The sequence below is a fragment of the Musca autumnalis genome, unplaced genomic scaffold, assembly GCF_047663935.1.
Source record: "Musca autumnalis isolate F117 unplaced genomic scaffold, ASM4766393v1 scaffold_3, whole genome shotgun sequence".
NCBI lineage: Eukaryota > Metazoa > Arthropoda > Insecta > Diptera > Muscidae > Musca > Musca autumnalis.
The window spans coordinates 4,229,145-4,245,241 of NW_027411866.1; the positions used below are offsets into that span (position 1 = coordinate 4,229,145).

Consider the following 16,097-nt stretch of genomic DNA (forward strand, 5'->3'; position numbering starts at 1 on the left):
TCATAATTAAACAAATAAAAAAGTATCAGTCGACTTTGCCGACAGAGATATACCCTCAGCCTGTGTCTATTGAAACAATTTTTCCCCAAAATACGTATGTATTTAGGGGGTTTTAAATATTTTGGGCGTTTGAACCGACAAAAATGTTGATAAGGATTAAAGATAAAAAGTTTTGCGGAGGAGATACTATAAGGAATGGATCGACATTGACCGTTATGGAAGTGGATCTCCTGCCACAACATATGGTGTCATAGGGGGTTTTTACACTCTTGGGACTGTTTGCTCAAGAAATATGGACCTGCCCCTAAAAAAACTTTTACCATCGTAATTGAGGCAGCGAATGCAAGTTCCTTCAACAAAAATCAAAGTGATTCGATAGCAGGTCTTAAAGTGAACTTATCCGAAATTTTGTGTGGGAGGTACCGGATGGAGTGGACAAATATAGTCCATATTTGAACGAGATCTTTATCTGGTAGATATATTAGGATGTGTAAAGTATAGACAAATTCGGCCACTCCCTTCAAGAGTTACTGTACGAACAATTTTTCCTAACATGTTTGAACTTTTGTGGGGGAGGTACCTGAAGGAGTGGACCGATATGGCTTATCTTAAAACTTAAACTATGTTTGGGCAAAATATTACTAAGGCCATATTTTGGACCGAATCGGCAGATCCGTTCGAGAGCTATCTTGCGCTCCAACTACCTCACACGGTGTCATAGGGTTTTTTGCAACTTTCCTGCTATTTTCTCAGGAAGTATGGACTTGCCCCTGATGAAACTTGTACCGTCGTATGAAGGGCAGTGAATACAAGTTGCTAAAACAAAAATCAAAGCGATTCGAGAGATGGCCCTAAACTGAACTTTTCTCAAATTTTGTGTGGGAGGTACCCGAAGGAGTGGACTTATTAATACATATATTGACACAATTCCAAGAACTTTTGAATGATCTAAAGGACCCCCGAGAAAAACATTCCAAGGACCAAATAAACATACACTTTTTTGGGGTAGTGATAGACCGGGAAAGATAAGGTAAATACAAAAATAATAAGTCGAGCTGTTCAAGACTAGAGGCGACACACTGATAAGATGTATGCAGCAGCTAATTACCACCCTCTGACAAAAGGTACGTGAAGATAATTGAAGCGTGAGGATCCTATGTCCTGTGAAATACTGCTTTGAAGTACTTTAAGAAAATGCTTAATAAATGTAAAATTTAGAAAAAAGACTTAAAATTCCGGGTTGATTCGAATATTGCTATTGTTGAAGATAATAAGGAAACCATAAGCTGATCCCACTAAATCGATTATCACTATCCTTGATGTTATAAAGAAGGTTAAACTACGTTCAGTTCCTGTAAAATTTCGAATGGATTCAAATAATATTACTATATAAAATTACAGATTTTCTTCGAATGCTACTTAAGTATTTTGAATATAAGAAAAAACTGATCAAGGCATTTAATTTTCCGCTTTTTTCGAAAACGTGTTTTTTAAAGGGTTAAAGAGGGTTGGAAAGCCGTTTAGTATCTGAAAAGTTCCACATTGATTCAATTCTTACTATTGTGAAGGGAGTATGGAAACCCTTCGGTGTCTATAAAATTTAGGTATTAATATTTCACAATCGTTCTCCGGGATTGCTATAAAAAAGTTTTGCCCATTAACATATCCTGTTAGGAGAGCTCAACGAGTTTGGCGGAATAAATAAGTCGCTGTATCAAGCAGTCATACACTAGTCCCAGTATCAAGGATGAAGATCTATATGTATACAAAATTATATTGTCCTTTGTAAAATACTTGCACTCCATGTAATAAAATAAAGTGTGGCTAATGCATATGTATATGCATTAAACCATTTATCTGACATCAAGTTACTAGTATTTTGGCTATAATTTCTGACTACCGAATTAACTGGTTACTGGTAATGCAATGAAGGGATTGTGTGTGTGACAAATTTGTGCACACACACCTACAAATGGGAGCCTCATTGCCTATCATTGAATTAAAATCAACCAATCAGATTTGAATAAATATAAAAAATATATTTGTTTTTGACTCGATATTGTCATATTTTTTCATAATATAACGACAATGTTAAATAGAAGATGTAATAACAAATCCCTGGCTCAATTCTATTTCTATGAAAATGTGAAATTAAGACTTTTATAAGGGAAAAAACTGAAATGAAAATGAAAAAAATTATAAAGGAAATATTTTTCATTTCACATTTTCATAGAACAAGAATCCAGGCCCTGGTAATGCGAAATTTATTCCTTACTTTTCTTAAAGGGTATAACAAAACTTTTCTTAAGGTATAACAAAAATGGACTTTAAAGACAAGATGTAAGAACGGGCCATTGAGTCTTTACTGCAACCTCGTGATGAACGAGGTGGCCTTTACCTTTTTGCAAGTTCCATAAAATAATTTTCTCAGATTTGAGATATCCAAAATAAAAGATATGCCTCTGTGATTTCAAACGCCCAACAACAATGCCATCCAATTGTCATCTTTTAAATCTGTTGCATTTATCTATCCCTGACTGATTTGACGTGTCAGCTTTTAAAACTTAGTTGTTGTATGCATTGAAAATTATTTTATTCTTTGATACGTTTTTGTCGATATTTTTATCACCTAAGGTGTAAAACCGTTTTCTCGGTATTTTCATTGGTTTCTTTGTTTTGTCCTCTTTCTTTAAATACACAAACACATACATACATATGTATGTTATTCTTTTCTCTTTGTTGGCGGTTAGTGCCCCATAAACATATAAAACTGTAACTTAATCACGTTTTTTTTTACCATAATATTAAATCTTTTGTGTCGAATTGGTAAAAACACAAAGAAAATGTTGCCACCTACAGCGGCGACCCTATTTTGTTTCCAAAGGCTGACGTCATTATTGTCGATGGTGGTTTCAGTTACGTTTTCCACAGTTTTCACTTTTTGTTAACTTTGCTAGTTCAAATTAGTAGAGAAAGAATATTAATAATGTAATTTGTAAAGGAAACAAGGGGCGTCGATGACATTAGAGGAAAACCACTAGAAGATATTTTTAGTCCTTCGGTTTGTAGGGTCTGTGGAATTTCTGTTAAACCTATGCCTATATACTTATATACATATAACAGAATCTGTTTATGAGGTAGTGAAAAACTCTTAGGGGGAAACGCATTAGTCCTTTAGGAAGGCTATAGTTTCGGTTAAAAACATAGTGTAATTAAAAAAATATAACCATATACGGACACCACTACGGACAAAAGCGTGATTATTTTTTCTGTCTCTAATCCTGGATTTTAATTTTTGATTTACTCTCTAGGGCAAAATTCTTCCCTTAAAGAGCAAACATTGTAAAACTTGTAATTGAAGATGTTAAGCAAATAGGTAATTTAATTTAGAATATGTAATAGTATGTTTATATATAAAAGTTTATATATAACACAGAGCGATTTCATTAAAAAAATTTCATGAAATTATGCATTCTTAGATCGAATTCCATACTAAAATAATTTTATGAAATTTCTATAATGGGGAGCTCGAACTAAGAACTCCTAATTTCATGAAATTAGATCATTGAAATCGTTCTAGTGTAGACAGGGACTTTTATACAAAGCAATTCGGTCTAAGACAGGGCATGTGAACTGCAGCCAACTTCACTCTATGAAAAACACGTTTTTATAGTACGTTTATATATGTATAACCGGATTTAACAAACCCACTGGGTTTCACATGTCAATTCCTTTGCGTATACGTCAAATAAATCCTCATTAAGAAAGTTAACCCTACAAAAGGCTATAATATAAACATGGACTAAGACTAAAATTTCCTGATTGATTCGAATATTACTAATTTTGCAAACGTACAAATAAAAAAATAAAATCTAAAAAAAAGTTTTCCACTCCACCCTATTATGTTCGCACTTTCTTCTCATTGTCTTCAACTAACTGCTTTTAACTCAATTTTATGTTATGTTCAACATGCCAGTCGTCTTGTCTGCCTCTTTCTTTTATTATTTTGTATCAAATGATTTATGCGATATATCAATTCTTTTGCACTTTAACTGTTTTTTTTTTTATTATTGCATTGCTTTTGTCGTACTCTACATTTCCTCAGCTCCCTCCGGGCTTCTCCCACTACGTTTCTATCCATTCCCATTATTCGCCAAAGACCCTTTGATTTGTCATTTCCAACACATTTTAACCCAGTTTACGATAAAGAAGAAGAAGAAGAAGTGAAAAACAAAAAAGAAGAAGAAACATAACGCCAGTATTAAACTGCTTAGCATTAACACACCTACTATTTGTAGTTTATTTTATTTTGTTGCTGAAACTCTGAAACCATCCAGCCGAACAAGCATTTTACACAATAGCTTGGCAGCAGTAGAACAGGCAGACAAAGTTGGCCAAGCCAAGCGAACCAGCCATCCATCTAGCGTTTCTAGTGTTTACATAAGTTATGGTTGAAGGACTTAGTTGGGAGGCGAAACTCTAGAAGAAGGCATGTTAGGTGGTGGGGAGGTGTGAGGTGCTATAGTTGGCCTAAATTTAAATGCCGACTTCTTGGTTTATTATATTTTCTCTAAAGGAAATTCAAATTAGAAAAAATAGTGGGAAAAGCGGAAGGCCAAGTAGTGCTTAACACATTTTCTAAAAACAATTTAAGGCAACTATAAAAAAATATAACGACATAAAAAGCAGTAACTAATTGTTGGTAATTGTTAATAAAAATGTTATGGATTTTTGTACCAGCAACACTTTTTGGGGTAGTGATAGTGATAGACCGGGAAAGATAAGGTAAAGACAACAATAATAAGTCGAGCTGTTCAAGACTAGAGGCGACACACTGATAAGATGTATGCAGCAGCTAAATACCACCCTCTAATAAAAGGTACGTGAAGATGATTGGAACTTGAGGATCCTATGTCCTGTAAAATAATGCTCTGATTGGAATATTACTAATAATTGAAATATTTGAAGAAAATGCTTAATGAATGTAAAATTTAGAAAAAGACTAAAAATTCCGGGTTTATTCGAATATTGCTAATGTTGAAGATAAGAAGGAAACCATAAGCTGATCCCGTTAAATCGATTATCACTATCCTTGATGTTATAGAGAAGGTTAAATTATGTTCAGTTCCTCTAAAATTTCGAATGGATTCAAATAATATTACTATATAAAATTACAGATTTTCTTCGAATACTACTTAAGTATTTTGAATATAAAAAAGCAGATCAGGGCATTTAATTTTCCGACTGTTTCGAAAAAGTGTCTTTTAAAGGGCTAAAGGAGGTTAGAAAGCCGTTTAGGATCTGAAAAGTTCTACATTGATTCAACTCTTAAGGTAGAAACACAATGAGATACGCCGCTTTTTTCATGCTCAGTTTCATGTAAAAGATTAAAGGCCAAGTACTACCTAATTCAAATGCTACTTAATTCATTTGAATTAGGTAGTACTTGGCCTTTAATCTTTTAAAAAGCGGTGTATTTCATTGTGTTTCTACCTTTAAGGCCTCGACACAGAAGAAGCATGACATTCTTGCTTAAGTCATATCTGGTAAATGACTAAAGACCAAGTTCGACCTAATATAAAGATTTCAGAATCCGATTTGAATTAGGTGGAACTTGGTCCTTAGTCATTTACCAGATATGACTTAAGCAAGAATGCCATGCTTCTTATGTGTCGAGGCCTTTACTATTGTGAAGGGAGTATGGAAACCCTTCGGTGTCTGTAAAATTCAGCTAGCTCAACCAGTTTGGTGGAATAAAAAAGTGGCTAAATTCCGGAAGGTCAGCAAGAGGGCATATAACATTGCTAGCAGGACTAAACATAGTGCAGATTGGGACCTATACAAGTATAGTTTCAATAAGTATTACAATGAGGTCTGTAAGGCTAAGAAGAATTCTTAGATAACTTTAACGAAGCAATAGAGGTGATCTCGCGATTGGGAGCATCAAACGAAATGATGGCACGTGGATGAACTCAGCTAGAGACACTAGACCTAATGGCAAAAAACCCTTTTTCCGGAGTGCAAGGTTATCAATTGTAATCCTAGTGTGGAATAGCACCTTCATTCCTGAGGAGAGAGGTAGGTTACTAAGTAATTCAAGGATTTCATTGCCGATTAATACTTCTCAAACCTAAAAATTACCTGGAACGGATAGTGTGAACCTTGACCATCAGTTAAGATGGAAAAGGAGCACTCCAAGAGAGATTTAATTTCAGTTTATTCCTGAAGTTGTTGTTGTCAGATTACATGTAATACACTGGTTGTATAGGACAGTGATCTGCACACTGCGAACAAGAGCTGGCAAACTAACGATAGTCTGACTATCGTTTTGATTGTTGTCGTAAAACAAGGGTTACGTCTACCACCAAAACATGTTGGTTGGGTTATTTGTAGCGAAATATTTAAAGAATAATTGCTTTAGAGTCTGATATGAAGAAATTTTTTATGAAAGGGAACATAACGATAGTCCGACTATCGATAGTCTGCCAGTTCTTCTTCGAACCTTTCGAACAAGGCCTATAGAAGGTCGGTCATTCTGAGTTCTGTTAACAATCTAGTTCAACAAGCCGTTCACAAATGCATAAAGTGACGCCGTCGTCAGTATTAAGTTATGCCTTCGTAATGTGATGAGTTTGTTTACTTTTTGGATCAAGGTCAGTGTTGCCGAATTTCACGATTTATCGTCATTTTGACGATTTTTGGGGCAAAATTGGAAAATGACGATTTGACGATTTTATGCCCTGATGAACTCCGCTCTAGAGACACTAGACCTACTGGCAAAAGCCCTATTTCTAAACCTAGCCCTCTTTTAAATTCTAAACCTAGGGTAGAATATCACCTACATTCCTGAGGAGAGAGTCTTTGTTGGTAGGTTACTAAGTAATTCAAGGATTTCATTGCCGATTAATACTTCTCAAACCTAAAAATTACCTGGAACGGATGGTGTGAACCTTGACCATCAGTTAAGATGGAAAAGGAGCACTCCAAGAGAAACTTAATTTCAGTTTATTCCTGTAAGTTGTTGTTTTCAGATTACATGTAATACACTGGTTGTATAGGACAGTGGTCTGCACACTTCGACCAAGAGCTGGCAAACTATCGATAGTCTGACTATCGTTTTGATTGTTGTCGTAAAACAAGGGTTACGTCTACCACCAAAACATGTAGTGAAATATTTAAAGAATAATTGCTTTAGAGTCTGATATGAATAAATCTTTATGACAGGGAACAAAACGATAGTCCGACTATCGATAGTTTGCCAGTTCTACTTCGAACCCATCGAAAATAGTTACTGTGCAACGAGCTTAATGCTATACTGAATATTCACCCCTGGATATTCTAGTTCAGAATCAAGCATCCCGAGGTGTTTTGAGGCTCAGGAAGCTTAACATCGCATAGATAACAAGGTTGGGCTAATGACAGGGGAGTGCAACGACTACATTTCCAAAACTCTGAACTTTGATACAGCTAAGGTAATTATCATCCCCAGATGTTTTGAGGCTCAGGAAGCTTAACATCTGGCATTGTTCACGGCGTGCATTCGTTCTACAGCGAATAGATAACAAGGTTGGGCTAATGACGTGCACCCCCCGTCACCACTACATTTCCAAAACTCTGAACTTTGACACAGCTGAGGTAATTATCCTGATAGGAGTAAGTTGGCGCAGGGCAGGCCCAGTGCAGTTATGAAAGCCTTCGAACTACTAGTGGGACCAACAGACTTTGCAGATAGGATGGTTACAGTATACGTGGATAGCCAGGCTGTTCTAAAGGCATTAGAGTCCTTCACTATTAAATATGGAACTGCTAAACGTATAGGCCTATCTTAAAAACTTGTGGTATAGCCGTTAAGTTTTGTTGGTTACCAGGGCACTGAGGGCCATACAAGACTCAAGAAGTACATTTAACACTACCTCTCACTTTTATCTACTCCTGTGTGCCGCCTTCCTTTCCCCCCTCCTATGCTTTTTGTGTCTTTTCAGATTGAGCACAATTGACCGACCCGGTCAAGCAATGGCAGCTGCGTATTATAGAATCGAACTTAACTTTAGTCCCTTAATCTTCTGTAAGGAAGTCATTTTAGTCTTCAGAAAGTCCACTTAGTGGACTAAGGACAAGAAGGAAGCCAGATATTGCAACTGGAACCCATGTTGTTCTTGTAATAAATATATATTTTATTTTTCTGATAGAAAGACGTTTGGTTCTTCTAGTTGGTAGGCCTTTTCGCGTGTGTGTGTGTGTGTGTGGCAGATCCACTAAGGTGTGGCAGATCCTAATAAGGTGAGTACATGATCTTCTAATAGGAACCCCTTTTCCTATCATGGTGGTCTTCCAATAAAAAATACCTTTTTGGTTATGTAATAGAAATACAATTTATCTTCTTAAAGGAAACCCATTTCGCCCTCTAATACGATTGCCAATTAACCTTTTGGCCGGCTTTTTTAACCGTTATTTGGTGGTCTTATGGGAAAATCAGAGAATCTTCTTGTTGCGGGATCACTTAGCCTTATAATGGGAAGTTCTTCTGGATAAACACTTAACCTTCCAAAGACAGACTACTCTGCTTATAAGACACCATTTAGTTCTATAACAGGTAACAACTTGCATTGATAATACTCGTAGGAGCCATCATGGATCAGCAGTAAGCATGCCTGCGGTGCTCACAGAAGATCGTTGGCTCTATATCTAACCAGAATAACAGATTTTTACGGCGTTGAAAAATCCCTTAAATTTTTATTTGGATCTTCTATAGCTCTTATGCGAACACAAATCCTTCTGTCGTAAATTTTTAAGGCAGTTACAATACATTTAAGGGGCCCATATGGTCCTCTAAACTTGTACAGGATGCGAACATTTAAACTTTCATCCTGGTGCATCCTATTGACTAATGCAGACTGACAGACTAATAGATCCCTGACAAACTAATAGATCATCCATACTGTAGCGGTAGTCATGGTGAAGAGAATTCCCGACACGTAACCGACTTAGAGAAGGAACTTGAATGGAAAAAAATGTTCCTCCTATTCAATGGCATCCTATTGACTATTGCAGAGGTCAGCCCCGATCCGGAGTCTACATGAAAAAAACAATAGAAATAAATATAAACAAGACCCTTCAATCCTAAGGATGAATATAAAGAAAACAATCTTAAGAGAATCTCGATTTTATTTCTACCACTTCAAAGATAGCAATAAATTGATCCAAATGATCTCATTTTATATATTTTTCTCTTGATTAACTTCTCTACCTCCACAGAGGTTATTTGAAGACCTTACATGAATTGCAGCATCAAATACATACAACAAACTTTTATGTTATTTTATGTGCCTTAAAATTAATTCTTTTAAATACATAAAAAGCGCCTTTTGCAGCGACAACATTTTAAACATAAAAAACAAGAAGAACACATAGGCTATATACAGTGAAACCTCACAAAAATGCACAACGATTGCCATCAAAACTATGGTCCCACAAGAGATGCAGGGACTTAAAAGAAATGCTCTCACAAAACAAATGTTGTAACTTTCTCACTCGTGGGCCGATATTCTCTTATCAAAGAGGTTTCACTGTATCAATCTACTGCTAACATTTACTACTCTACTACACACAGTGACAGTTAAGATAAAAGTCAACTTAAAAAACAAATCCAACAAAAAATGCAAAAAACAAAAAAAAGACTCTTGAAAATGTTTATCTTTCAAGAGGTAGTTTGTGAGTGATGTGGGTGGGAAGAGAGAGAGAGAGAGAGGGACCATTTTAACTTCCTTTCTCTCTCTCTCTCCCTCGCCCTCTAGCTGTCGTATTATCTTTTATAGTATATTTCTTTAACATAAATCACCTGTTCAAAGACATTTTCAGGACTACTATCGCGGCTATCTTCTTCATGATGTGACGATGATGAGGCACGACTCAATTCTATGCGCGGTGTTGTTGGGTTCAGTGTGTTTGTGGCTGTGTTGTTTGTAGTCGTCGTCGACGATTTGGTTGTGGTTGTAGTGGTGGCTGATCTTGTGGGTGGTGCTGGTGGTATTTTTGTTCGATTGCCATTGTCCTGTTTACTGCCACCTTTGGCCGTTGTTGTCGTGGTCAAGGGGGTTTCGACTGGTGTGGCTGCTGTTGTTGTCATTTTAATGGATGTTGCCGTTGCCATTGCTGTTTGCTTCGTTGTTATGGACTTTTTACATGTCGTTCCACCATCATTTATATCCATCTGCAATGTAATTAAATCAAAAACATTAATTTGTTGTAGCTGCTGCTGTTGTTGTTGTTCATGTCGTTGTTGTTTATGGGTATTGTTAACCTAATAAAGATTATTATTGATGTCAACGTACATATTACAAAAAGAAGATAAAAACAAAAAAAAAAGCAAGTAAGGAGAGGTGAAAACCTTAACCCTGCAGTAAGTGAAGAAATTATTAAATGGTTTGGCAAAAAAGATTCAAACGTGTTTTTCCTCCTCTAATAACAACCAATTTCATTTAACACTTATCCCGTACATTGACCTTTCCTTTGTAAATCATGCAATTCTCTTTTTTTTCTTGCCCAGCTAATTACCTTTCGAGCAAAGCCCAAATCATCCACTGACCACAACTAAAAATATCCCTCACTATAAAATCCTGTCATTTCGTGCAAAAAACATGAAACATGTCCATCAGGCAACCACGACAGTTCAAAGCAGCCAACCGAAAAACATAAACACAACAACAGCAAAAAAACAAAAACACAAACTGAAGTGAACTTTGTCAGACGTCAAAAGGTATTTTCACATTTATTGGCATTCATTTCGACAGGATTCTGACATGGTTGGAATTAAATACACGAAATCCATTCATTGCGTTGGACTTTGACAGGCTAATAGACCCCCCATAAAGTAGTGGGTAGTTATGGTGGAAAGTGTGCCCTATACCTAAGGGAATTAGGAGAGGAATGTGTGGCAAAAATACCAATGATTCTTCCTATTCAATGACTATGGAAAATCACTTGATATTCTAGTTGGACGATGTTCTTATGGGTAGACATTTTGCTGTCGATATAACCCCAAAGTCAATTAAAAGTATTCGTAACAATGGGAATGTCCTTTTAATTTTCTAACTGAAATACCCTTCTGCCTTCTTACAGAAAGACCACTTAATTTCTGGCAAGGAAGGTCCTTCGAGCTTCTAATATAAAACATGTTTGGTTCTAATAATTTGAAAAATCACTGGTATCCATAAAAAGTAGGAGAGACCACTTAGTCTTATAATAAACAAGTAAAAAAGCGGTAAGTTCAGCAGGGCCTAACTTTCAATACCCTCCACCATGAAATACTCTGATAGGTCGGTCGGTACCGTTATATGGGGGCTACAATAAAACATGGACATATCTCCATAATTTTTGTTTGAGACGTTTCATGATCATTGGGAACCCTAAAGTACAAATAATAGCTAATTCGATCTGCAACTGTAGCTAAAAACATAAAAATACTTGAATTCGGGCGGTACCGTTATATGGTACCGTGGAATTGTGTTGGCGATATTAAGTGGGGAAGTTTTTTGGTCATTGGGAATTTCAGTTGTCAAACTTCAGCTAATTCGGTCAGAAAATGGAGCGGAAAGCCTCAAAATACTTTAAATCTGGAGGTACCCTTTTATGGGGGCAATACCAAAACGTAGAGCTATCTTGGCAATTTTTAGTAGAGAAGCTTTTTGGTCATTGGGAAGCTCATATGTCAAATTCCAGCTAATTCGATAAAAAATGGAGCTGAAAGCCTCAAAGTATCTTAAATCGGGAGGTACCGTTATATGGGACCTATACCAAAACATGGACATATCTTCACCATTTTTGGTGCAGAAGTTTTTTCATCTCTTGAAACTCCAAGTGCCAAATTGGAACCAATTTGGGAGGAAAATGGAACTAAAATCATTAAGATAACATAAATCAGGAGGTATCGTTATATGGGGGCTATACGGAAACGTGGATCTATCTTAACAATTTTCCTCAAAATACCTTAAAATGGGTTGTACCGTTAAATGGGGGCTATACCAAAACGTGAACCTAAATAGCCCAAATTCGAACTTGACCTGCCTCTAGAAAAATTACACTCGTTCTTCTCAATTACTGCGGACGCTAAAGTGATTACAATAGACGGACGGACACGGCTAGATCGTCTTAGAATTTTATCCGGATCAAGAATATATATACTTTATATAGGACGAACAGACCAAAGATATATTTTACGAGCGCTTAGACGAAACATATGACCGTTGCCCTGCCCATGACATTAAAATCATTCTAGGCGATTTTAATGCCAAAATTGGAAAAGAGAATATCTTTGGCCCAACAGTCAGGAAATTCAGTCTCCATAGTGAAACATCTGGCAATGGTATGAGGCTGATAGACTTTGCAGCTGCAAAAAAACATGGTAGTTAGCAGTACCAGATTTAATCATCTCGATATTCATAAGGGCACCTGGCTGTCTACAGATCAAAGAACAAGTAATCAAATTGATCATGTTGTGATAGATGGAAGACATTCATCGAGCATGTTGGATGTACGATCGTTCCGAGGCGCAAACATTGATTCGGACCACTACCTTGTTGCAGCAAAAGTACGCACCCGCTTAAACGAAGCAAACAAAGTACGAACAGACACAACACGAAAGTTAGACATCGATAGGCTGCAAACACAGCAGATAGCCACAGCATATTCCACTCAACTAGCCCAATTGCTTAATGAGAGCACTCCTTGTCCCGATAACATAACAACACAATGGCAAAATATTGCCCACTCCATGCAAACAGCCGCAAAATCCATACTTGGATTCCAGAGACCTCCACAAAGGAATTCATGGTATGATCGGGTGTGTCGTGCTGCAAAGAGTGAAACATCAAACAGATGGCTTTGGTACAGGCACATCCTCCTGTAGAGACCAGCAAGGTAATCTGGTAACAGATACAGATAGCGTGCTCAGGATATGGAAGGATCATTTTTTTCAATCTGCTGGCATCCAATAGTAGCAAAGACGATGATACCACAGATCCAATCCCAGAAGATGGTATTGAATGTATACCACCCGGCCAAGATGAAGCAAAAACAGCAATAAACCGGCTGAAGAATAATAAAGCAGCAGGAGCCGATGGCTTACCAGCCGAGCTGTTTAAAACCGGAGGCGACGCTCTGATGAGGTGTATGCATCAGCTAGTTAGCACCATCTGGCAGGAAGAACGCGTACCCGACGATTGGAACCTGAGCATCCTGTGTCCCGTCCACAAGAAAGGAGATAAGACTGTATGCTCCAACTATAGGGACATAAGTCTTCCCCCTATTGCCTATAAGATAGTGTCAGGGATATTGTGCGAACGACTAAAGCCAATGGTCAACGAAATAATTGGACCATACCAATGTGGCTTTAGACCTGGCAAGTCCACCATTGACCAGATATTTACCCTGCGGCAAATCCTTGAGAAGACCCAAGAGATGCAGATCGACACATATCACCTTTTCGTCGATTATAAAGCAGCTTTCGACAGTCCCCTCCGATCAAAGGTATTCCATGCAATGTCTGAATTTGGTATCCCCGCAAAGCTCATCCGGCTTTGTAAGATGACTTTGACTGACACTAGGTCATCAGTTGCAATTGGAAAGAACCTCTCCGAACAGTTTAGTATCAAAAGAGGTTTCAAACAAGGAGACAGCCTTTCGTGTGACCTATTCAACATTTTGCTGGAAAAGGTAATACGAGATGCAAATGTCGAAAGAAATGGCACAATTTACACCAATAGCCACATGTTACTTGTCTATGCTGATGACATAGACATCATAGGACGATCGGTAAAGGAAGTAACTGATACCTTTAGGAAGGTCGAAGCAGAATCTGCGAAAGTGGGTCTGGCGGTAAACGGCGAAAAGACTAAATTGATGGTGTCGACGCGCAAAGCGTCCATAGAGCTCGGACCAATTATGAAAGTTGGTACCTATAATTTTGAGGTAGTTAAAGACTTCGTCTACCTCGGCACTGCCATAAACACAACAAACAACATCAGTTGTGAAATAAGAAGAAGAATTGTATTGGCCAACAGATGCTACTATGGTTTAAATAAGCAATTCAAAAACAAAGCCACATCTGTCAAACAAAAATAACACTATACAAAACGCTGATACTGTCCGTGCTAATGTATGGTTCCGAAGCATGGGTACTTGCGCAAGCAGATAAGGTAGTGCTTTGCGTGTTTAAGAGGAAAATTCTTCGAAAGATCTACGGGCCGATTTGCGTTGACGGTGAATATCGACGTCGTATGAACCACGAGCTATATCAGCTATACAAAGACATGAATATAGTTAAACGTATCAAGATGCAACGATTGCGTTGGCTAGGCCATATCATAAGAATGAACGATGATGAACCCGCTAAAAAGTCGTATGAATACATGCCACATGGCGGTGCACGCAGAATCGGGAGGCCTATCTTCGTTGGAGCATACAAGTGGATGAAGAAATGAAAAGGCACGTTATTCCAAAAAGCGAAGCGAAAAACAGAGAGGATTGGAGATCTTTTCATAGTTCGTGCTATGTAACAAATGTTCTGTAATGGACCAGCTAAGTAAGTAATATATAAATATTTAGTTCGATGTGTTACAAACAGAAAAACAAACTTAATATACCCTCCATTCTATGGTGGAGGGTATAAAAATTGGACTCGCGATAGAACCTAATTGTTCTACTAAAAACAAGGAAAAAGTATCAGTCGGCTTTGCCGATAAAGAAATTCCCTCAGTCTGTGTCGTTCATCTATGGACAATATGGAATTGAATACCGGCTACGAAACCAAAATCCTTTTCCCCAATTATCGTGTATGTAGGAGGTTTTCAGATTTTGCGACCGTTTTGGACGTATGAACTTGCCAACAAAAATATATATTTGCATTAAAGCTCAAAAGTTTTGCGGAGGAGGTACCTGAAGGAATGCCTTGACATAGTCGATTTTGGAAGCGGATCTTATTTTGGGAGTCATTTCAGTTGGTCACCGTATAACTTAGGGGGTTTTGGAGCACTATGTCTGGAAGCATGGACTTGTCAACGAAAAACTTAATATCGCTGTAAACAGGGCCATAAGAAGTAACTTTGGTATAAATTTCCAAAGGATCTTCGAAATATTGAACTTTTGTTAGGGAGGTACCCTAAGGAGAAGATCAATATGGACCCTTACTTGAATTTAAACTAAATTTGGATATGTAGCATCGTTTGCAGTCTAGTGTGCAATTTGCACAAAGTCCAACACTTTTTATGAGCATCCGATTTCAATATCAACCATGAAAAAATACATCGATCTAAACCTATTTCAATAAAATCCATCAATAACCGTGAATATACATTCACATTCAATTTTGGAGATAAATCGGAAACAGCTTCAATACCGGTAAACTTCTTAAACCTCTGTTTCGCAAAAACGCGAGTGATATTTCGGTTTCTTAACTGAAAAGGAAACGATCCACAGAAAACGCGAATCAAAAACATTTTTCGGAAAATTTTTCAATTTTTGCAACAGCCGTTTCCGCCGTTCTAGCGGATGGGTTTTCACGAACCGTCAAAAAACGAAAATATCGCGGAGTCCCAGCACAACCAAGAGGATATACTGTACCAAAACATATATATATATATATTTTTTTTTTTTTTTTTAAAAAAATATCGCACTAAATTTTGGCTTTTGGCAGTTGATTACTGTGATGCTGTCTGTGCTACATAGTCATTATACATATCAAATTATCCGTAATCGCGAATACTTTAATACTATAATTGGTTTTTAGAAATAGCCGAATGCGCATCGCAGCCAGATCAAAAATACAAAAAAACACCCAAAATCCGGCTTCTAAATATCAGCATCCATAAAAGGTGGATGCAGTGGAGATTTTGAAAAGTGGTACATTAGAAGGGTAATCTTCATTTTCTATTCTTCTACTTTTACTTTGAGCAGATATCCTTAACTTAAACGGTTTGACCGGCAATCGAATAACAACTTAAAAAACCTCGTGAGCATCAACGTGTGTTTACTTATTTTTATTCATTTACGCGGTCATAACTTCCACGCAAATTAACTTTTTTAGCCAAATTTTTGAGCTTTGT

At 37.2% G+C, this 16,097-nt stretch overlaps 1 protein-coding gene across 10 annotated transcripts in view; it reads right to left on the minus strand.

The window, feature by feature from the left end:
• LOC141396533 (uncharacterized) overlaps positions 1–16,097 on the minus strand; it is a 143,311-nt gene that overhangs the window by 52,172 nt on the left and 75,042 nt on the right. For all 10 annotated transcript variants that reach the window (XR_012411189.1, XR_012411186.1, XR_012411188.1 and 7 more), the window contains one exon: positions 9,839–10,210. Coding sequence is in view for 4 of the 10 variants with exons in the window: in XM_073972086.1 (XP_073828187.1) it covers positions 9,839–10,210 (372 nt within the window). In the remaining 6 variants the exon portion in view is untranslated. The remainder of the gene's footprint in view (positions 1–9,838; positions 10,211–16,097) is intronic.